This window comes from Lissotriton vulgaris, unplaced genomic scaffold (assembly GCF_964263255.1).
Source record: "Lissotriton vulgaris unplaced genomic scaffold, aLisVul1.2 SCAFFOLD_3758, whole genome shotgun sequence".
In the NCBI taxonomy this organism is placed as follows: domain Eukaryota; kingdom Metazoa; phylum Chordata; class Amphibia; order Caudata; family Salamandridae; genus Lissotriton; species Lissotriton vulgaris.
This window is the reverse complement of record NW_028243073.1, coordinates 129,946-153,071: the sequence shown is the minus strand read 5'-3', so window position 1 is coordinate 153,071 and position 23,126 is coordinate 129,946. Positions and strand designations below refer to the sequence as shown.

The window sequence follows — 23,126 nt, the reverse complement described above, 5'->3', positions numbered from 1 at the left end:
ATTCACTTATGCCAAAAGCCAGATCCCACCAGAGCTAGGACAAGCAGAACCGCCAGGATGGGTATGCAGAGATGTGGGCCCCTGCTCACTGTGCCACTGGAGTCAAGCTAGCCTGGCTGAAGAAGGGTCACATACCCTGAAACCGGTCCCAGAATGCTTGTGTCTGGTCCAGGGAGGACCTGGCTTGGCAGTTCGGGCTGCACTGTTCCCATGAGTCACAGGGTCAAGACTGATTTGCTTATGGCTGGGTCTAAACTGGGGTGTCATTGTGAGCAAAAGAACGATGGATTTGACCCAGATCTCTTGACAGGAGGTGAATGTATGATTCATTCAGCATTCCGTCCATCATTTGTTTGCGTAGCACTTTTCGCCCTTTGTGGGATGGGTAAGCCCAGACGTGGGTACCTTGCTCACTGTGCCACTGGATTTAAGCTTGCCTGGCTAAAGAAGGGTGACATACCCTGAAACCGGTCCCAGGAGCTTGTTTCCAGTCCAGGGAGGACCTGGCTTGGCAGTTCGGTCTGGAGTGTTCCCATGAGGCACAGGGTCAAGACTGATTTGCATATGGCAGGGTCTAAACTGGGGTGGCATGGAGAGCAAAAGAACGATGGATTTAACCCAGATCCGTTGACTAGGGGTGAATATATGATTCATTCAGCATTCTCTCCCTCATTTGTTTGCGTAGCAAGGACCACTAGCGAGACAATTATTCACAGAGCAGGTCTCAGCTTCAGCTGCAGTCAGAGATGCTGGGTCATTCATCGGTTTACCACACATGTATTACCTCTTACACATGTCTGTCCAGTTGTCAATGAAAGCTAAGTTCTTCATTATCAAAGGTTTCTAAAAATTAGTCTATGCTTATGTATTTTATAGGTTCAAACAAACTATACTCTGAGCAAAAGGTGCTCTTAAAACCCAACCTCTTTGTTCAATGCTATGTCAATTAAAGAGCTGTATTTGATAGTTTTTCTGCTTCAGGATCTGTGTATTGTTCATTTCATTGTTCCAGGTTCTAATCTAGGAATGCACATAGGAAAATACATTATTATTGTTAGTCAGTATGTACCAAAGGGTCCATCTATATTTGAGAGTATAAACCATGCTTAGACCATGTTTCTGCATTGGATGGTAGAATCCACTTGGGCACAAGTTGGGTCATGCACCCACATCAGCACCACACTCTGTGCGCCTTTTTCACACCGGCCTGTGGGGTTTTCACTTCATAAGGTTCACTAAGTAATACAGGTAACATTTGCCTGTGGTAAAAGCTTGAAACGCTCTGCAGCCTGGAACAGAGGAATGAGCACAGTATTACAGACTGGTCTCTAATTCTAACCTGTGAAACCCACAGGTAATGAGTTTTTGACAATAAACGCTTCATATTTAAAATTGCCTGATCTGTGCATCTGTGTGTTCTGACTGTCATTGGAATCAATACTAGCCTTGTGTGAATGCAGCAGAGACCACGAGTGAGTTCACCGAAGCCAGTTTCTCTCGATCTCTAATGGTCAACAAAGGCTAAAGGCAGAAAAAGTAAATGCAATCTTGCACGAATGCGTGTGACCTTCTCTACCGTTCATCTGGGGTTGGGCAACATGAAGAGCTGGTTTGACTCACTTAGGGCAAATGTACTATCGTTTTTTTACCAGTAATGCATTGCATTTAGTTGCCAACAGTTCTTCATTTCCGCAGATTCATGGTACCTAAGACTCTGATGGCGTAGATTTATGGTATGATATATAACGTTAATCAGGATTTATAAAGCACCGCAAATCAACCATGAGGATTTCCAGGTGCTGCAGTTGCTAGCTGCTTCGCAGTGCTCTGTTCATTCGAACAACCATGTCTTGAGTCCTCTTCTGAATTCCCAGAGCGATGCAGCGATCTTAAGGTGCAGGGGAAGGTCCTTCCAGGCTTTGGCTTCAGGTGAGAGAAAGAGAAACATCTGCTGTTGTATCGGGGGATCTGGGTGGGGTCTGTGAGGAAATGTGAGGCAGATTACAGGTGTCTCGTTTGTTGGTGGAAGGTCAATCTTTTAATGATGTATGCCCGTCCTTCGCCGTACAGGGCTTGGTATGCGTGGGTCAGCATCTTGAACTGGCATCTCTTCTGGATCGGAGCCAGTGTAGCCTCTTGAGATGCAGGGTGATGTGAGTCCATCTGGGGAGGTCAGGTCTTGCAGCTGCCTTTTGTATTGTCTGTTGTCTCTTCAGGAGCCGTGCAGGGATTCCAAGGTAAAGAGTGTTACTGGAGTCCATTTCTATGATGTGTTTCTACCATTTAAATGGCCCTGCGCCACTTCCTGAATGGCCTTTACATAAGAAATGCTACCAGAAACAAAAACACATGCCTCGATTGCTTTTTTGCAGCTGAGCTGTCTCGCGAGTATCTGGGGTGCCGCAGCACATCTCTAGTCCCTCGCCGCTGTTGGTTACGTGGTCGTCGGCACGAGGCCTTTGGGGCGGCACGTGCGTTAGGCGACATTTCACAAAGAAACAGACACAGAAGCATCCGCCCCTCAGACGGCCAAATAATTACACAGACAAACCCGGTAAAGAAGAAGGAGACGCCATTCACCAGTGCTCGACTGACTCACGTGCTGTCTCATTAGCAACCAGGAGGTGGCGATGTTCTATCACTTGTGGCAACCACTGCTCTAATAGCAGCAGACCGTGAATTAGATGTGGGGCCAGTAAAGGCACACAGGATGTAGCGCCTCTGAGGGGCTGTGGGCCTCATGTCGTGCTGTGGTTTTGGATGTTTTGACTGAGTTCTATCTGCACGCATTGAGTTTTGAAAAATCTACAGCGCTTTCTGCAGGAAGATGAAATGGAGGAAGTCGTTTTACATCTCTCTAAATGTACCAGGCATTGGGGCTCTTTTGTCAAACTACATCAACTTTCTCCAGTGCAGAGGGAAATCTTTCTTTACTGTAGTAGTATATTAATTAAATAAAACTGTAGATTAAAAATCACGTATAGCTGGCAAACTTCCCAGGTCCATGTGCAATGTACTGCTCCAGGCCATGGGGTTTTTCTTTCAGTTTTGGGACATGTAGTTCTGTTTTGTAATGGGCTAATCAAGACTACAAGTCTCATATTTGAAAGAAAAAAAAATCATTTTTTAAGCTTTGCAAGTGAGAAAGAGTGAGAACATGGCCACTGGCCAGCCGAGCTCCATTTGAAAGTTTATCTCTGATGAAAATGATCTCAGTTCTGATGAGATTAAATAGTAACTCATTGCAGCTATCCAGTGTGGGACTACCATCAACAGAGGGGCAATATTGGAGCTGGAACAAGTGGGTATGGATAAGGACATGGAGACTTTGACTAATAGCTGGGTGCCATCAGCATACATGTAAAACCGTGTGCCCATGTTGTACAGGATGTGGGTCAGCGGTAACATATAGCTATGGAATTCAATTAGCAAAAGCACTGTGCCCTGATGGACACCACATTATACAGATGTGGCTTATGACCTATTCTGAGGAAGAGAAAGCTTTGATGGTGCTTGATCAGGTAAGAAGTAATATACTGGGTGGCCTTGATGGTCTAGGCACCACTTTAAATCTGTCCAAAAGCAGGCCTTCAACTCCTCTGCTGTCAATCAGCCTGCAGAGTGTGCTCGGTACTGAGGTCTCAACTAGCTCTGTGCTGTGGCCTGGACCCATATCACAGATACGCTGCTCTCCCGGGGTCTGCGCTGTGGCGCACCATTCCCTGGGTGCACAGGTCATCGATTTACAGGTTTGCTCTATTAAAGTGAATATGCTGTCCCCAGTACAGGTGTAAATGTATACCTGCCCAGCATACATATGAAGGAGGGGCAAAGAGCCCTCTGCGGGTGGGTGCAGTGAGTGATTACTCTTACCTAAAGGGGGTCTTGGGGCATGACTAGGACTCCTTTTACTAAGGAGCACCTTTGGGGGGCCTTTCGAGGGTGTGCCACCTCTATGTATTACACAGTCAGTGACCCTCCTGATGGCCTCTTTGCCTTTGTGCCCACATCTGTAGTACAGAGGAGGGGCTTTGGCAATACCCCCATGCAAATGAAGGAACACCCATTAGATTGGGCTGCATGTGCGTTGGAGCGCTGAGTATTTCTGAAGGGGCTGCACAAGTGTCTATGGCCCCTTCTTTAATACCAAGGTCAGTGGAGGCACACCTGATTGTTACACCTCAGACGCACTTTTGTTAATAGGGCCCCTACCCTGAAATCAGCCAGTAGTGGCTTGAGTAGGTTATTGAATTCAACACATTGTTATAGCAAAGCGTTAGGCTGAAGTTTTGGGGATAATCTTGTGGAAGGCTGGACTTTTGAACAAGGCTTAGGCCATTGCAGATTTGTACACATCTGGTACTGTTCCTTGAGTAAAGGATTGATTAAATTGAGTAACAAGATTGTCAGCCAATAGAGAAAAGTCTGACTGGTAATCTCGGTGGGGTATAGATCTGACAGCGAGCCAGAGGGTCTGGCGCTGGTGATGGATGTGCTTTCCGCAAAGATCGAAACGTAAGATCATGTATTTGGAAGCTTTTGAAAAAAGTGCAGTATTCCCCAATCTGTGAAATACTCCTATCTGTCTTTGTAATAAAAAAGGAAGCTAGAGTAGTGTCACAGGGAGCTTGAATCTGATTGGTCAGAGGCACCACTAAATCCTCAATCATTCTGAACAGTTGTTTATTTTGGTTTGGAGTGTGAGCAATGAACATTGAAAGGCAGCAATATTTTGATAATTATTTCTGATGTTTATTTTCAAGGAACTGCCCAATACGGATTGTAATTAATGCAGATTTACTGCACTAATCAGTTGCTTTCACAATGCAAATTCAACTGGAAAACCTGGAGAACGTAGCAAGGGAAAATTGGCTTGAAAACGTAAAACTATGTAGTAAGTATTTGTGGAAACTCCGACACCACATGTCATACTTCATTTTGACGCCCCCCACCCGGAATCATTTAGTAAATGTAACCCTGTTGTAAGGGCCTTTACCTGGTAGAGGGGAAGAGAGTCCGGCCACCTTCAGAAGAACTCTGTGCACTGGTGAGTGATAGTAATGGTCATAATATATTTATTTGACTATTACAAGAAAAACAAGGCAATTGTAAAATAAAATCAATACATCAAGGCACATATTAACTGATATATTTTAATAAAAAGAGACAACATACTTTAGCAAGTGGCCCTACTCATTCCAACATAATAATACATTCATCCTGCAGAGCATCTTGCCTCTTACTCGTAAGGCTTATGAAAACAATTGCAAAAATGGTAAAACAATCTTCAGTAAATGACAAAAACAGGAATGTCGGTCTCCCTTGATGGATCCAAGTGGCCACCACTATGGGTGTGAGGAGTGTGGATCTCAACTTGGCACAGAATTTAAATTGAAATGATGAAGTCATTGAAGGCATCAACTCAGGTGCTGTTACACAGGCATCATTGTGACACAGCGGAACCACAATGTTCATTTATTTAGTTGTTTATAAAGTTTTGTATAGCAGGAACAAGATCCAGAAGGATATCAGAGCGCTTTACAAAAATGATGGAAGGAAGGACATAAGAGCAGTGACGACATCGAATAAGAATACAAAAAAAAGCAAAGGATTAATCACATCATTATAAGGCAGATAAGAAAGGATGAGTAACACAATATGAATATTACAATAAACAGGTCCAGACTACGCAGGAACGCACATTATGCGGTACGGAAGAACAGCATCAAATGTTTGTACAGTGAATGTAGGACCACTGGCTTCGAGAAGGAGAAACCTAGCCCAATTATGGTAAAAATATATTCATTAGGACTCTTTTGTCTTCCAGTTTGAAAGCTGCCGGTGAGGAGATTCTGCGATTTTCCAGTGGAAGAGAGTTCCATATCCTTGGGGCCGCGCCGGAGAAGGCTCGGTGACAAGTTCTCATTTTGCTAAGGATGAGTGGTTTCAGGAGGAAAGTCTTAGCGCTTCTTGAGGCTCTACCACCACATGATAATTCAAGCTTTTGTGCTAGTATCTGGGAGTTTAGAGATGAAGAGCTTTGTGCACCAGAACAGCAATCTTTAACTGAATTCTAGCTTCGTATGGCAACCATTTAAGAGATTTTAGGACTGGGGATATGTGCTCATTTCATTTGGTATTTCATGTTTCCTACTGCTTGATAAGGGAGGTTATCTTTAACAGAATCTACTAAGGAGCCCCCATCCAGCTAGTATCTTTCAGGAAGAGGTGATGCTTTCATGAAGGTATCACAGGATTGGACTAGGAGGCACCTGCAGCACCAAGAGAATATATCAAGTATCTGAACCAAGGGTCAGGCGAGGAGTCTTCAAGATTAACTCCCCCTTTATAACTGTTTCCATGGCAGCCAGGTGATGGAAGACAAGTCTGTATCACCATATGTATGAGACAAAAGATGTTCTCAACAGATTGCACCCTGCCATGCGTAGACTTGGTTGTGGAGTTAGCCATGACCAAGAGATCTATGAATTATCGCCCTCTTGTTCTATACACAGAGTTTTATTCTAAACGGGACTAATCATAATATTGTAAGGGCGAAGGAATATTACATTACCTTTCTGTTCATTAGTTGTCAGTTTTTTGAAATCTTTATGGTCAACATAACCAGAAACCAAACATTACTGGCCAAATCAGGGTCAGGGGATATTAAGTTACAAGTACTTTGTGGGGTGCAAAGAGAAGCCTGGGAGGTGGCATGATGTGCCAACTCCTTGAGAATCTACACAGACTTTGAATTCCAAAGGTGCCAGGGTACATCACTGTCTAACCGACACCTGGAGCATTATAGTGCTATATCTGAGCAGTTACTAAGCAGGCCTGTAATAATGTTAGCCATCAATCCAAAACAAATCCCTGTACCCAGGACACTAGTTATTAATTATCTAACGGGCATGAGACCATTGTCCGCCTGAATTCTCAATCGTAAAAGAAGTCTCTGGTAAACATCTGACCGGATCGCCCCGAGGGTGTTCGCCCGTGAGGTGCCTTCCTCTCCGCCACACATTTTGTCTGGATTAATGGGTGTATGTGTGGATATATGTATGGTCCTATGTAGGGCTGACATTTTTTAGGTCGCGCCGAGTTGAAAACATATTGAACCCCCCATAATTAGTAGTATTTACAACCCATTTTGTTTGTTTGGGACAGTAGGGCATTATAGACAATGAACACCTAAACATATAAATAAGAATAGATGTTGTCTGGAATTTTACGATTGAGAATTCAGGCGGACAATGGTCTCATGCCCGTTAGATAATTAATAACTAGTGTCCTGGGTACAGGGATTTCTTTTGGATTGATTTCACTGAGTGGAGGGCTTTTCTCTATCAGTACCCATAACTCCCCTCTAAGCTCCCCTTGCTATTGACTGTAATAATGTTAGGACAAGTGGGCTTATTGCCCAATCCAGTTATGGTCGCCCTGTGGTAATTACCCCCCTACTTTGTGGGTGTTCCTGTAACTTTAGATTGCATTTGCTGTTCTTTTTTTGCATGTTTTAGTTTAAGACATATGTCAATTAATCTGTTACTGACAGGTTTTCATGGTCTGTAGCCTGTGTTTGATGCTTCCCGGCAGCATGAAGAATATACTCAGATCTGTGCAGCTTCAAGGCGCCTTTGCTTCAAGGCTGCGGAGGGAAAGGATGCTCCTGAGATCTCATCTTAGACAGCAATGGTTGAACAAGGAGTCTGTCACATTTTAACTTTCTCATCACTTTTTATACCCCTAGGAAATGTTATTCTTGTCATGTAAGCAAAGTAGAACATTCTGCATTATACTGAAAGCACTCCAGAACGATCACTTTATTTCATCCTGAACACTCTGAAATGGTAGATATTACCACAGAGCAGGTAGGCATGCTCTCTCTCACAATCTACTCATTCAAGAAGACTTCAGTATGAAAGTCAGTCCCAACTGAGCTCTCCCATTTTTGCTGCCGCGGCGGTGGAAGCCACTTAAAAGAACTCATTTTCCTACGTGGAACTTTTTCAGCCTCCTTAATGATAATAGTTTTTCCTCAGTGGCCCTGCAGCCACTCAGGAACCGAGAAGACATCCTCATGGCCTATCCACTGCTAGATGTGTTTCACCGCTTCACATCTCATTGCCTTGAGCTGATGTAACCAAGAACGTTACAGGTTATAAATGAAACGTCCAGGTCCAAACTTTCCAAAATTGCCTGACTCTACCTGGGGGAGAATATTCAGTTATTTTGAGATGACTGGTGGCTGATTTAGATCTCAGCGGACGGGTTACTCCATCACAACAGTGACTGATATACCGTCCCATGAAATATAAATCCAATTATATCCCATGGGATTTATATTTCAGCAGACGGCATATCCATCACCTTTGTGACGGAGTAACCCATCTTCCAAGATCTAAACCAGGCCCTAAGATTCCTACTGTGACCCTCCTCGGTGCCTCCAGCCAAGAGGAGTGAAACCCTGTAACTCAACAAACAGCGACCGATGGATCGAGAGAGGAGAGCCTGTGCAGAGGTGCGCCCTGTGAGGGGGGAGGGGGCTGTGATCCTGCATGGTTCACTGTGCCTAGATCCAAGTGCACGGTGTGGAGTGTTGGTCTTCAGACGTCTTTTATGAATGAATTATCTCTCTTTTAAAAGAAGGGAACACTCCATATAAAATAAGAATTAAACAACTCTGATGAATTGTTGACTGCCCCTTGGATAAATACAGAGAAGCTCTGCTGACTGGTCAGCTGTCTCCACCATGGTCACTCGGGCCGCTTATTTGCCGCTCCCACTGAAGACAGTCTCCAGAGTCTAAGGTCTCTTTGCATCCTTCTCACAGACCCAGTTTGCCTCCACGAGACAGCTTTCGGAATAGGTTGATGTCTTCGTTGTGGCCCCACAGCTCCCTTCATCATTGTCACCGGTGACCTGGAACCTGCGCAGGAAAACATGACAGAGTCAGGCCAAGAACTGTCATTTCATTGTAAATCACACCCTGCAAGCTACATTCTATCTTAAATAGAAAAGTGGTTTAAGAGCTCCTAAAAGGGTCAAACTGAGAGCCATTATTCTCGATGTCACGGCCAACCGTGCAAAGCTTGCTACACCATTTGCTACTCCCTTCAAACACATGACAGGTGAGCACAGGTCGAGAGAGGTGCTTGTCTCTTTTTTTGCGGCTGCAACAGGTAAGATTTACAATGCTCAAAACTGAGAGAAACCAAGGCCGGATTTGCCAATCCTGGCACCTGGAATCCGTGGTGTCACTTGGGTTGGTGTCACCCAGTGCGGTAACTCATGGTGTCGCCCCCTCACGACTTAGCCCTGGAGCTAGAAAACAATTCAGGGGGGGTAATAAACCTGTGCTGGGTTACACAAGGTGGCGTTTGCAGTGTGTGAGGGAGCGGGACTCGGGAAGCACCGTCACCGGAGAAAGCAGAATTCAAATGCAGGCAGCTCAATGCTGGCTGTTTACTTAAGGTGCAAACGGCGGAATTAGGTGAGCTTCCCCGCCGGCCTGGCTGGTTTAATACGAGCTCCTGCCCCACCGTACCCGAGCACGCACCTGTGCAAGCCTATTTATACAAAAATACAAGCTCCACAAGTTAAAAAAACGATCCCTGTGAGAAAAGTAACTCACAGGTATCATCAAGCCTCATGAAATACTGTTTGCGAGTATACAGCATGACTCATTGTACACGTACACGTTCTGACTTTCCAGCAGGGATTAACCCTTTGCGATAATAAATCATCGCGAGTCATTAACATAAACATTTCTATCAATGTAGCAGGGTTAACCGGTTTAATTTTTTTACACTTATCAAGTGTGTCTCTGAGTCAGTGGGGTTGCAGGCGGTAAAATAAAATATAGCAGCTGCTGATGGCTGGGTCGCTAAGTGTCTGTCACGATCCCTAGCTGCAGACAGGTGCTGGAAGTTTGCACAAGTGGGAGTAGTCCTGGCACAGCGAGCGCAAGGAGCTTACGGGCACATGCATCATTGTAGGAAGTTGCATTTTCCTAAATTGCGAAAATTAAGGAATCGCAATTTAGGAATTGCAAAATCCTATGCATCAAGAAATCCTATTTTTTTTTAGGATTTCTTAATTTTCGGAATTTGCGATTCCTTAATTGCGAATCACAATTAAGGAATGGCATTACATTGATTCCTATGGGCCTAGAGGCCCATAGGAATCAATGCCGTTTTGCATTTCTTTTTTTTGGAATTCGCAATTTGTTGATGCATTGCAAGGGTGCAGAGGGGGGTCCAAAGGACCCCCCCTGCACCCCTGAAATGTATTTTAAAGTGCATGTTTCACACACACATGTCCTAAGGACATGTGTGTGTGTAACATGACACTTTCCAAAATGCATTTTTGTGCTTTTTTAAAGAATTTCGCAAATTAACACGAGGGTCAACCTCGTGTTAATTTGCACTTCCTATTTCAAAATTCGCATTTTTAAAAAAAATTGATGCATTGCATTTAAGGAATCGCACAAATGCGATTCCTTAAATGCATTTGCATTTTTAGGAAATGCAAAAAAAAAGCGAATTTTGAAAAATTGTTTCATGCATCCCAAAAACGTATTTAGGAAGTGCAAACGGCCGAATTTACCGATTCGCACCGTTTGCACTTCCTAAATAGGTTGATGCATGTGCCCATTAGTGTTGTGGCAGTTATTTCCATGTATTTCCACATTAAAGCCAGAAGTTCTGGCTTTGCCAACGCTTGTTGTTTTAAGCAAGTGGATGGTGTGCTTGTGTGTATGCGTGAACATATAAATGTACGTGTGTGACTTTCTGCATAGGATGCAGGTTTGAAATAATAATGTATGAAATATAGAATGTCATATGTGATGATTATGTGAGTGACTTTCTGCATAGTATGCATGTATGAAATGAAGAATGCTATGTGTGATGACGCAGTGTATGGGTGTGGCTGTCTGCACAGTCTGCAGACATGATAAAGAATCCTATGGGTGATGATTTTGTGTGCTTTTGCGACATTGTTTAGTCCCTCATACACTGAAATTCAAGCACCCCATAGGAGGCGGTATGATACAGCCAATAAATAGCATGAGGCGAGACAGAACTACTCCTTGGGCTAGTCAAAGCCCACTCTATAGACTGTATTTTAAAGAATTGTGTGGAACGACTTCACTTGTGTTGGTGTTTTGCTAATATGCATGTTTTAATTTCCACACCATGTTATTCTACCTTCTGGCTTAGAATATGCCCAAATTTCTTTCAATATATGCAGGACAGCATATTCACTTTTAAAAGACATTTGCAGGGGCCAGCTCCCGGTACAGATTCCGCAGATGAGCGATTCTGGGTGCAATAAGTGAACGGAACGTTAAACCGCCTGGACTGGCATCACACCGCCCCAGTAGACAGTGCACTGAATTCGGACCCTAGAATTCCACAGAGCCTCTGGAATGATTACTAGGACCTGTGGGCCTTGCCACATTGTTGAAACACGTAGTCGAGGTGTAGTAAAGTTATTTATTACATAAACAACAAGATCTAGGCCCTCACACAGGTGAAAGTAAAACGAGCTGCTCCTGTCCAATTCAAATCTGCACCATCATTCCATAACATCATATTAATACACATGAACAGGTATGATGTGACATCATAACGTGGGTTATGTGTGATTGGACAATACAGGGCGTTGAGATGAGAGAACACAGAAAAAGGTTTGTGTGAAGTGAACAACTAAACATGAAATTAATATGTAGAAGTACAAGGATCTAGTGTTCAACTTCTGACCAGAGGGTTTTACTGAATGAACCTGCCCCGTCCAGTGGAGTGCGTCACAGCGAGACCGTCACCAGGGGGGTGATGTTTGTACTCTCAAACGTGACCACCCGCAGCCCGCGCTGCTGAGATTTCACGTACGCTTAAGGAGAGCAAGGAAAGTACAACTAACTGTGCCTACTCAGGTCAGAATCACATACAAGCACCAATAATATCGTTCCAGGATGTCCCGGTGTTTGATTGTGTCGCTGACACTCACAGAAGTGACCTTTTAACACAAAGGCTTGTTTTCCAGCCGCCTTCCGTTTCTTAGTGCCCACACACCTCCCACTCCTGTTCGCTGCTTTCCCCTTCAGCATTCCAGCCGAGGGTCCCTTATCCCACGTGTTACTGAAGTCAACTGGCACCACTTGGGCTTGAGAGCCGTGCCTGTGTCTTTTAAAGACACTCAGTACCTACTAGCTGCCCTCAGACTCATGCCGGCCGCGATCAGATGCAAGCCTCGAGAGGCCACTACAGAGGATGGACAGCAGCACGTGTAGCCCAGGAGGTCATTTTTTTGCCACAGCCAGGCAGTTTTTAAAATTGGTTAACTTAGGGTCTTCTTTGTAAGAGTGTGTATTAAAGAGCGGGTTAACATGGCAGTAATCAATGTTGGGCATTCTCGAAAAGCACAGGCCAGGCAGCCCTTTTAGGTTTCCTGGGATCCGCACTAACTGCTCACTTTTTTGGTATCATATGTTTAGCTTAGCTGGCTCCAGTGGTAGGCTTCGCACTGCTGTCCAATGTCCAGCTCCGCCATCCCCCGACAGGCACAGGGATCGAAGTAACAAGACTCCTAAGGTCGGCTAACTGGATGGAGTTTTTTCCTCAATTCATCTCTGCGCGCTTCTAATGATTATTTTAATTGTAGAGAGAATTTCAGCAGGCACATTCAATCAATTAGCCAGGCAGTTTACTCGTGAGGCAAAGTGTTACCAGTAGGTTGTTGTGACACGATCCACGGGACTCAAGATTACCACCAGCTGAGGCAGCAGCTCGACTCACTGTCTCTCTTGAGTCCCGCCGCTTCTAACTACCAGGGGCCGCACTTCCTGTGTTCAGGCAGCTGGTTGTGAGGTCACATCCGATTATAAGTCCTCCTCTGCGCCACAGCCGTGCCACGGACGCCCCACGACTGCAAATTAAATCTAGCCAGGGCAGTTCGACGCGGATTGTAACATTGTAGCACCTCACTGAGTCTCAGAGCCAGAGAGATTTAACTGTTTATTAACTATCTGGGCCAGCTGCTGGCAAGTGAGCCTGTAGCGCCCTGGAGCAGCAGAGCTGGCACACAAGTCAGCACGAGTTTCTGAAATGCTTGAATGTCACGGTGTCACCCCATCGGATGGTGTCACCTGGTGCGGTCCGCACCCCCAGCAACCCCCCTAGTGACGCCCCTGCCTGGAAGTAGCATGTGAAGGCTGGTCTTTGATGTTCAGCCGTGCAAGATTCCACTTCCTGCCGCAGTGACTTTCACCAGCACATTTGCGACCTTCGCATGGCTGAACCTCCAGTCGCGGCCGGCATGACTCGCGGGGGGGTGGAGCGGACGGGTAAAGGAGATCGCACGGGGAGGGGGTAACGTGGGGGGGGGGTCTGGGTTTTAATAATGAAGAAAAAAAAAGTCAAATTACCTTAACCGGCCTGGTCCGGTCCCGCGTCGTCTCTGCTCCTCACAGGAAGCAGCCCAGGCAGACTCCCTCCCCTCCCCTTAGCAATTAGTCAATCACAGCGCTGCAATGGCAGCATTGTGATTGACTGGGACACTGACCACACAGGCGTCTATTGGCAGGCCATTTTTTCCATGTAGGCTGCATACACCCTACATGGAGAAAATGACTGGTTTGGTCAGCCCTGGGGCAGACCAAACAGTCAGCTCCCTCAGAGTGGGTAAGCCACTCCTCCCCACCCCCAACCAAACCCTTCTGCTTTCTCACAGTGTAAGAAGCAAAAACATAACATTTTTGTTATTAATACCATTTTATGTTTCTGCTTCTAGCACTGCGAGAAAGCACTGGGGTGATGCTCCTCCGCCCACATGGAGCCTTCCCTGTGAACCTCCTCAAGACAGGGTGTTATATCACTGACAACAGGGCTCGAGGTACCGCGCGGGTGGATGGCATTCCCCCACTTATTTTACCGGGTTTTTACAGGGTGGACACCGTCCCCCCTGCCCAAAAGCTGGACAATTATGGCGTTACAAACCAGTTCGATTTTACCACTAAAGATCCTTGTTGTGCGTTTGGTGTATGCGTGAGTGCACCGAAGGTCTTTGTGTGATACTGTGAACTGTGATATAGTGATCCCCACTCCCCCTTGCCTCAACTCACTCAGGGGAGTCACTACATGAAGAGCGGCGCTGTGTCTGATCCCCACTGATGTGTAGCATGCCCTGTAATGAGAGGGGACTACCTTTTGTGACGTCACTTCCTGTTGTGACGTCACTCCGGTAACATCACTTAACTTGGAGCATCCCCCCACTTCTTTTTTTTAGGACTTGAACCCTAACTGACATGCAAGTGCACCCCACGAAAGCTGCAAAGACTGTTCGTGGCATAGTAAGGTATGCAAAGAGATGGAGCCCCCATCCCCTGGTTTGGTGGTTAAAAAATGGCCACTAATTTGGGTGAAGTGGTCCTTTCGCAGCCTTGGGCTCCGTTGCCATTGCAACTGCTGCCTGCCCTCTCTCCTGGCCGGGGTCCTGCAGGCTGCTCTGACAAGACTTGAAGGTCATGTGCTTGCTGTGTAGATGCACAAGTGAACACAGTGCAGGCTAACCCCGACCCATGGACTCACCCTCTGGGTACATAGTAGCTACTCTGTCATTGTTTAGATTTGGGGAGGCTGGTGACTGTCTGGTGCCTGTTTTTTCTCAGTGCCCATTAAAAGCCCACATGCCCCCACCTCGTCCGGAAGAGTAAAGGAAGAGTTTCCCAGACAAGCAGTAGTAGAAAACAAACACTGGCAAAGGCAATAGTTCTGGTGTTATTCATCAGCCTTTTGGGTTTGTCAATGTTTGTTATATTCTGTCATGGTTTTTGCAAAATTGCTGACCCCTCATCAATCTAATAAAAAACAAATAGCTAAAAGCAAAAATATGGTTTGGCCTCAAAAAGCACACATTGCCATACTAGTCTCTTGACACCAAAGTGAAGTAGTGTGTGTGTGGATGTGATCCTTATGAAAGGGCAGAATGCTGTCACTCACACTGAACTATTTGTGATACTATGGATGGCGTACTCTATGCTTTTAGGAAATGGCTTGCTGCATTCTGAGACTTGTACTTTTGTTTTCAGCGCTGCATGTATAGACTCAACAAATCAGAAAATACAAAGTGAACTTTGCAAAAAAGTTAAGCCTCCCTGAGGTGTCACACACCTGGCACAGAGCCATTCGGCAGTTGTGTTTTACATTATTACAAAATGGTTTAGTCCATACAGAAAATAGGCTGCCCAGTTAACCTGCAAAACCCAAAAATACACACAGTTTGGGAGAGCTATCTTTCATACACATGATGCATTAAAAAAAGCTTTGCCAATGCCAGTCTTTTTGGCTTTTCTATGCTGAAAAGTGTTATAACAATGTCCAGTAGCACACAACACAGGAAAAATACGGACCACAACAGTGCAAGCTTCACCGACACAAATAAGCAGCACTTGACAGGTAACGTCAGCAGGTGAAATAGAACAAGGTTCTGTCATTTACAAAACACAGGCACAAGACGGATAGGTACTGCAAACTGCATTGTCTGGGGGAAAAGATGAAGAAAGGGCGACTGCTATGCAAGCTTCCCTTCTTCACAGAATTTCTACAGCGTGGGCAGCCACAATGGACAATTCCTTTAATGTTGGGACAGGTCATAACTGGGCAGCAGCAAAACAAACTTTCTTCTCCCACAGAAATCTGCAACAGTGCAAGCTCCAGCTTCCTGATGTATAGCAGCAGCAGTGTAAGCTTCCACTTCCTGTAGTATAGCAGTAGCAGTGCAAGCTTCCACTTCCTGTAGTATAGCAGAAGCAGTGCAAGCTCCCGCCTCCTGTAGTACAGCAGCAGCAGTGCATGCTTCCACTTCCTGTAGGATAGCAGCAGCAGTTCAAGCTTCCACTTCCTGTAGAATAGCAACAGCAGTGCAAGATTCCGATTTCAATAGTATAGTTGGAGCAGTGCAAGATTCCACTTCCATTAGAATAGCAGGAGGAGTGCTAGATTCCACTTCCTGTATTATAGCAGCAGCAGTGCAAGCTTCAACTTCCTGTATTATAGCAGCAGCAGTGCAAGCTTCTGCCTCCTGTAGTACAGCAGCAGCAGTGCAAGCTTCCGCTTACTATAGTATAGCAGCAGCAGTGGAAGCTTCTGCCTCCTGTAGTATAGCAGCAGCAGTACAAGCTTCTGTTTCCTGTAGTATAGCGGCAGTGCAAAATTTCATTTACTATAATATAGCAGTGCAAGATTTCCGCTTCCTGTAGTATAGCAGCAACAGTGCAAGATTCCGCTTCCTGTAGTATAGCAGCAACAGTGCAAGATTCCACTTCCTGTAGTTTAGCAGCAGCAGTGCAAACTTCTATGTTCTGTAATATACCAGCAGCAGTGCAAGCTTCCACTTCCTGTAGTACAGCAGCAACAGTGATAACTTCCACTCCCTGTAGTATAGTAGCAGCAGTGCAGGCCTCCATTTCCTGTAGTATATCTGCACTGCAAGCTTCCACTTCTTGTAGTATAGGAGCAACAGTACAAACTTCCACTTGCTGTAGGATAACAGCAGCAGTGCAAGCTTCTATGTTCTGGAATATACCAACAGCAGTGCATGCTTCCACTTCCTGCAGTATAGCAGCAGCAGTGCAAGATTCCACTTCCTGTAGTATAGCAGCAGCAGTGCAAGCTTCCACTTCCTGTAGTATAGCAGCAGCAGTGCAAGCTTCCACTTCCTGTAGTATAGGAGCAGCAGTGCAAACTTCCACTTTCTGTAGTATAGAAGCAGCAGTGCAAGCTTCCACTTCCCATAGTATAGCAGCAGTGCAAGCTTCCACTTCTTGTAGTATAGTAGCAGCAGTACAAGATTCCACTTACTGTAGTATAACAGCAGCGCAAGAGTTCACTTCCTGTAGTATAGGAGAAGTGTGGCTCACCGGTTAGAGGTAGCAGGCCCGGACGCAGAGGTCAGACCCGGGACCAGGGTTCAATCCCCAACGCGGCAGGGTCTTGAGCTCAAAATGTCCACGGACTCGATAATTCTCGCCTCGGTGCCTACTCGAATCATGGGTTCACACTCTGAAACTCTGGGCAATAGCTTGCTTAATCTCCACCACGGCCCCACCGCGATGGGATGCCTGGCTTTCACCTTAGGGATGCCCAGTAGGGGTTATCTCACAGGGAAAAGCCAGGACGGGTCCCCAAAGCAAGCGCCTTGAGACCTTACGGTGAAAGGCGCTATATAAGAACGTATGATATATATATATATATATATATATATATATATATATATATATATATATATATATATATATATATATAACAGCAGCAGTGCATGCTTCTACATCCTGTAGTCTACCAGCAGCAGTGCATGCTTCTGCTTCCTGTAGTATAACAGCAACAGTGAAAACTTCCACTTCCTGTAGTATAGGAGCAGCAGTGCAAGCTTCCTCTTCCTACTGTGTAGCAGCAGCAGTGCAACATTTCTGCTTCCTACAGTATAGCAGCAGTGCATGCCTCCAGTTACTGTAGTAGAGCAGCAGCAGTGCAAGATTTCCACTTCCTACAGTATAGCAACAACAGTGCAAGCTTCTACTTCCTGTAGTATAGCAACAGCAGTGCATGCTTCCACTTCCTACAGTATGGCAGCAGCAGTGCAAGCTTCTACTTCCTGTAGTATAGCAGCAGCAGCAACACAAGATTCCACTTCCTACAGGAGAGCAGCATCATTGCAAGCTTCCGCTTCCTGTAGTATAGCAGTGCAAGATCCCACTTTCTACTGTGTAACATCATCGATGCAAGCTTCCACTTCCTGTAGTATAGCAGCTGCAGTGCACAATTCCACTTCCTACTATGTAGCAGCAGCAGTGCAAGCTTCTGCCTCCTGTTTTATAGCAGCAGCACAAGCTTCCGCTTCCAACAGTATAGCAGCAAGGCAAGCTTCCAAGCCCTGTAGTATAGCAGCAGCAGTGTAAGCTTCTGCTTCCTGTAGGATAGCAGCAGCAGTACAAGCTTCCACTTCCTAGATTATAGCACAGCAGTGCAAGCTTCCACTTCCTGTAGGATAGCAGCAGCAGTGCAAGCTTCCACTTCCGACAGTATAGCACAGCAGTGTAAGCTTCCGCTTGCTGTAGTATAGCAGCAGCGGTGCAAGCTTCCACTTCCGACAGTATAGCACAGCAGTGTAAGCGTCCGCTTGCTGTAGTATAGCAGCAGCAGTGCAAGGTTCCACTTCCTACAGAAGCACAGCAGTGTAAGCTTCCGCTTGCTGTAGTATAGCAGCAGCAGTGCAAGCTTCCACTTCCTACAGTATAGCACAGCAGTGTAAGCTTCCGCTTGCTGTAGTATAGCAGCAGCAGTGCAAGCTTCCACTTCCTACAGTATAGCACAGCAGTGTAAGCTTCCACTTCCTGTAGTATAGCAGCAGTGCAAGCTTCCGCTTTAATAAGTATAGCAGCAGCAGTGCAAGCTTCCACTTCCTGTAGTATAGCAGCAGCAGTGCAAGCTACATGGGGGACACTGGGGGATGGGGTTCCCAGGGCTGAAATCAGCTCAAGGTGGCAGGCCCCAAGCATAACTCTCTCCGCAAATAATCATATATATTAACTCCTCGCCTGGCGCACCCCAGGGTTCATATTAATTAAAAAGATACAATGGCGGCGCCATTTTTTGTGGCATGATCCTTCTGGAGTACCACGCGACCACAAGAATTAAAAATACATTTTTGCTGAAACATTTTCAGGACAGGAGATTATGCCCTAGAGTTCTGTAATGCGGCCAGCCAATCAGAGCACTCACTTCTGCGACTCCCTCACTCCCATGGGATTGAGGTGGACTAAGGGAAAAAGGTCCCTCTAGGGCAATCAGAATGCTCTTTTCTTTTTAAAGTTGTGCTTATGGAACTCTCACAAGAGTCCTGCAAGCAAAACCGTCCAGATATACAATTTTTTTTAAAAACTTCTTTGCTCTACTGAACATATTTACACCAAATCCCAAAAAGCCCACTTTCTGGACCAAGATCCCGCCTTCCGCAAAGTTGGTGTCATTCCATTCAGCAGCTTTGGCACGTTTCAAATATACCTATGGAAATTGCACAGAGATTTTGATTTGTGAGACCTCTATTTTCTCAACCCCTGCTAGATGGATCACCCCGAAACTTTCCATGAAGGAGCAAAGAAAAAAGAGGACGCTTTTTGAAAGTTTTGTAAAGAAGTTATTTCGCATGGAAGCGCCATCCTAACTATAACTACACAGTGGTGAGCACTTCTGGGGGTAATACATAGGAATATATAAATCTTTGTGGGGCAGATTTACAAGAAAAAGAAGCATCTGTACAGCTGCGTCAGTTTCCCTGCGCCTCCATGCGAAAGCCTGTCACCACCATGGCGCAAGGATTAACAGATGCATCAGAAATTATGACGCATCAGTTGGCAAAAATGTCTAGCATTGCTGGAGTCGTATCGCAAGCATGACACAGCTCCAGCAGTGCATATGAAGGTCTATTCACAATACACTGCATCACTCCTTATGCCTGCTCCAAGCAGGCATAGGGTTTTGCTGCAGTGGCGTCCTAGAAGTGGCGCAGTGAAATCTTTGAGATTTCACTGTGTCACTTCTACGAGGCTTCTTTGCGTGGGAACGCCCTCCCTGCATACATTACACCTGACGCAGGTATAATGTGGCTCAGGGCTTTACAAGGTGACGCATCTCCCTAGATGTGTCACATTGTAAATGGGCCGTAATGTAGTGCATTGTTCACACCAGCACTGCGTCACAAAAAGTTATGCAACAGTGATGCAAAAACTTCGTTAGGGGCTTGTAAATCTGCCCCTGTGTGTTTAGTTAATTTGAAAGCTAATTGCCTTATGTCAGACCTTAAGAAGCATTGGCTAAAGCACAAATATTTTTGGGTCACAAAAAGTAGGCAATGCCATAGTAGGCATGGGCACTGAACAGCAGTGGAAAAAAACAAGTGCAAATATACTCCAGAATGCCGTCACTCAGTGAGTTAGTCAATAACTATAGTCCACTGACCCATTAATTCATGCTGTTTGCTCATGTGGATGGAGCAAAATGTGAATGACACAATGGCAGAACAATTGATGTAGAGAGCTAGCTGAAAGCCCCTAAAAGTAAGTGTATTACATACATTTCTTAGTAAAGTCAAAAAGAATAAATGTACTAATAAATGGGGATCCAGTTCTTAAATATTATAGTGCAAAAGTCAAATTCCATGTTGTGACCACAGTACATCAAAACAGACATGGGAAAACAATTCTTTATCATCTCACTTACCCATGGGTTGGTATTCATATCAATCTGCTGACGACTTATGCGAGAGCGTGAGACTTTACTATTCGGGAAGGTGTAGGCTGACGCCTGCCACTCTAATTTAGTTTGTTGGAACCTTGCAAACTTTTGGTCATTACAGAGGGAAATCCTATATGTGGGGGAAGAAGGATAAACTATATGCATGTCTTGGGGTAAATGCTTACATTGCAGAGGGTGATTCGAGCATTGATGAAACACCAATATGGATGCACATGTGCAGGTGTGAGTGATCCGTGTCAGAGCCTGGTTCTAAAGCTGCATTTCATGTAGCCTGAAAGTGTATAAAGAAGATATAAACTCATGGAGTGTAGCGCCCTCTAGGGGTTGGTTCGATGATTGCATTCTAACTAGCCAGAAAGTGTTGCCCTCTAGGGTGTGCTTTCACAGTTGCATTTCAGGTGGCCTGAAAGTATATAAAAAGCATGCAGATACATGTTATTTTCATGTTAAAATACTTTATTGATATAATGATGTTGACAGTGATTACTTATCAAGATTTAAATGCTTTATTGACATTAGTAATCCTATTTACACTTGGACATTATTGATTGTTGTATTTACGTAAAACATGATGGTGTTTATAATATGTGCATTGATGTTCTGCTAATATAGTGAACCCTTGATAAAGCCAATAAGCCTGTTTTATCTATAGTGATACCCTCCTATACTGTGATTTGCTTTCTGGTATCAGTTTGAGGAGGACTGTGATTTTAGGGGTCATTACCCTTTAAGGGTCAAATGTGATTTCAGTATCATGTAAGGTATTTTCAATCTGCCTTATGTATACATTTGTAAACTAATGCTTGGTGTTTAGTGGTGCATGTGTAGTAAATGTTCTTTTCCTTTTTTAAAGTAAAAGCACTGACTGGACAATCATTTATTGAGTGTTTTAATATGGTACTGAGTAGGCCATGAACTACTCTGCTTCCCTACCCTGAGAGAGTCAAGTGCTACAGTTGGGTGCTTGATTCCCAGTAAGAGGATTTTGAGGACCTATTACTAGCATAGGCCTTATATCCTGCACAACTAATAATCCTATTTCCCTCAATGCTAAATTCTGCTCTCTTGGATGAAGGTCAGATATCCAATATCTACTCCAAAATGATGGAATGTGATCTCTTCTTGGATAATATGTTATGTTAAGGTAACGTATAGAGCGCAGCTGTTACCCAGGAAGGGCAACGTGGCTAAATCAGACTCTACTGCACATGGCTGTTGTGTGTTATTGTATGTGTATTTGTAAAGCATATTTTCACCCACAAGGGTATCCTGGCGCTGACCCTGAGTCACTCCGACCCCTGGCCACCACCCCCCATATTTTTTTTTTATATATAAAGCAAAATCATTCCGAAGGTAATGGAGCATTTCCATGAGCTCTGGATTATGCTACACAAGGTTGGATTAATCTGTGTGCATTGTTTCTTGTCCTCTTCCCCTGCCTCTGTTATTGCTCCCACCTACATTGTTGCTTGCTCGCGTTGTGCTGATTCTACCTTCCGGCACTATGTTACTTTGCTTCCAGGCCTCTCACCCTCCTTTCTCCTGCCCACCCAGCCAGAAAAAAAGCTTTGGCAAAGCCGATTGGTCTCCAGCACTAATTAATCAAAAAGAAGCGTTTTTAAAGCTCTATGAAAGGAGAGGACTCCATTTCTTTGAGCTCCTGAGGCAGGGTGTTCCACATCCTGAATGCAAGGTAACCAAGCACAGAGCTCCCGGACCAAGTTTTCTCAAGGCAAGGCAGTACCAAATTGTGAGTTTGTAATTTAAGACATGGAGTGCACCTTGACATTGCTCATGTAGGTAAATTGGGCCTCATTTGTAGACTGCCTAGTATACCAAACAAAGTGTCTTGAACTTGAATATCTATTTTACCGGTAAACTAGTGCAAGTCTTTAGGTCTTGCCTGAGACAGTGTATGAGCTGTCGCTTCTGGGGGCTTAGAGTCTGCCTATTGCTTACTATTGGTTGGCTTCATCGTTAATTTCACTTCCAAGCTTTTGTTTGGTTAGTTCATGCCGGCTTAACTTTCCTTTTGTGTTTCTTTCCCCAGTTTAGCGTGGCCCATGTCCTGCTTTCTTTTCAAATGAGTATCCTTCCGCGGCTCCATAGGTGTTTGAAGTAGGAGTGCGGAAGTGCTGCAGAACCCCCAAAAATGACCATGCTCAAATTTAGAAGGTGGATGAGCAGAAAATATGCCTTTAGAATTTGGTTTTAACGTGGCACATATGCTTCATTTTTAACCCCTTCGCTGCGTCGGCTATTCCTCCGCAGTGCTAAAGGGGAGGGGCAGCCGCGCGGCGGTTCCGCGCTTGTGACGGAACCGCTCCGCCGCAGCTCGCAGGTGAGCTGTGCTTGTGACGGAACAGTTCTGCCACAAACCCGCCCGCCCATTAAAACGTCAGCGCAGGCGCGGCGAGCGGACCGTGACGGAACTGTTCCGTCACAAGCACAGCTCAACCGAGGCTTGTGACGGAACGGTTCCGTCACAAGCATGCAAGGGGTTAAAGGCAAAGGTTAAATGTCAGGCTGTCTTCTGACAAATCCCTGCTCATTGCGAAACTGGTGTTTACTTTTGTTTCGCTGACTGCAAAGTGAGAGGATATTGTAAAAGTAATCTATGTGACAATCTTGCTGGGGTACAGGAATTGAAAGGAATAGCTGCAGGATGTAAGTTTCTTTCTACTACACGACAACATTTAAGTAATGATTGGACATATATTTCAGAATTTATCAACAATTATACACATATTTCAGAATTTATCAGCAATTAGTAAAGCAGACACATTTGCTGTAATTCAGAAGTGTGAGGCA

General features: G+C 45.1%; 1 protein-coding gene across 1 annotated transcript in view; it reads right to left on the bottom strand.

The window, feature by feature from the left end:
- Positions 1 to 8,805: 8,805 nt before the first annotated feature.
- The window catches only part of LOC147668714 (uncharacterized), a 91,842-nt gene continuing 77,521 nt past the window's right edge, over positions 8,806 to 23,126 (bottom strand). The window contains exon 6 of the mRNA XM_086948487.1: positions 8,806 to 8,929. Coding sequence (XP_086804613.1) covers positions 8,806 to 8,929 — 124 coding nt within the window. The remainder of the gene's footprint in view (positions 8,930 to 23,126) is intronic.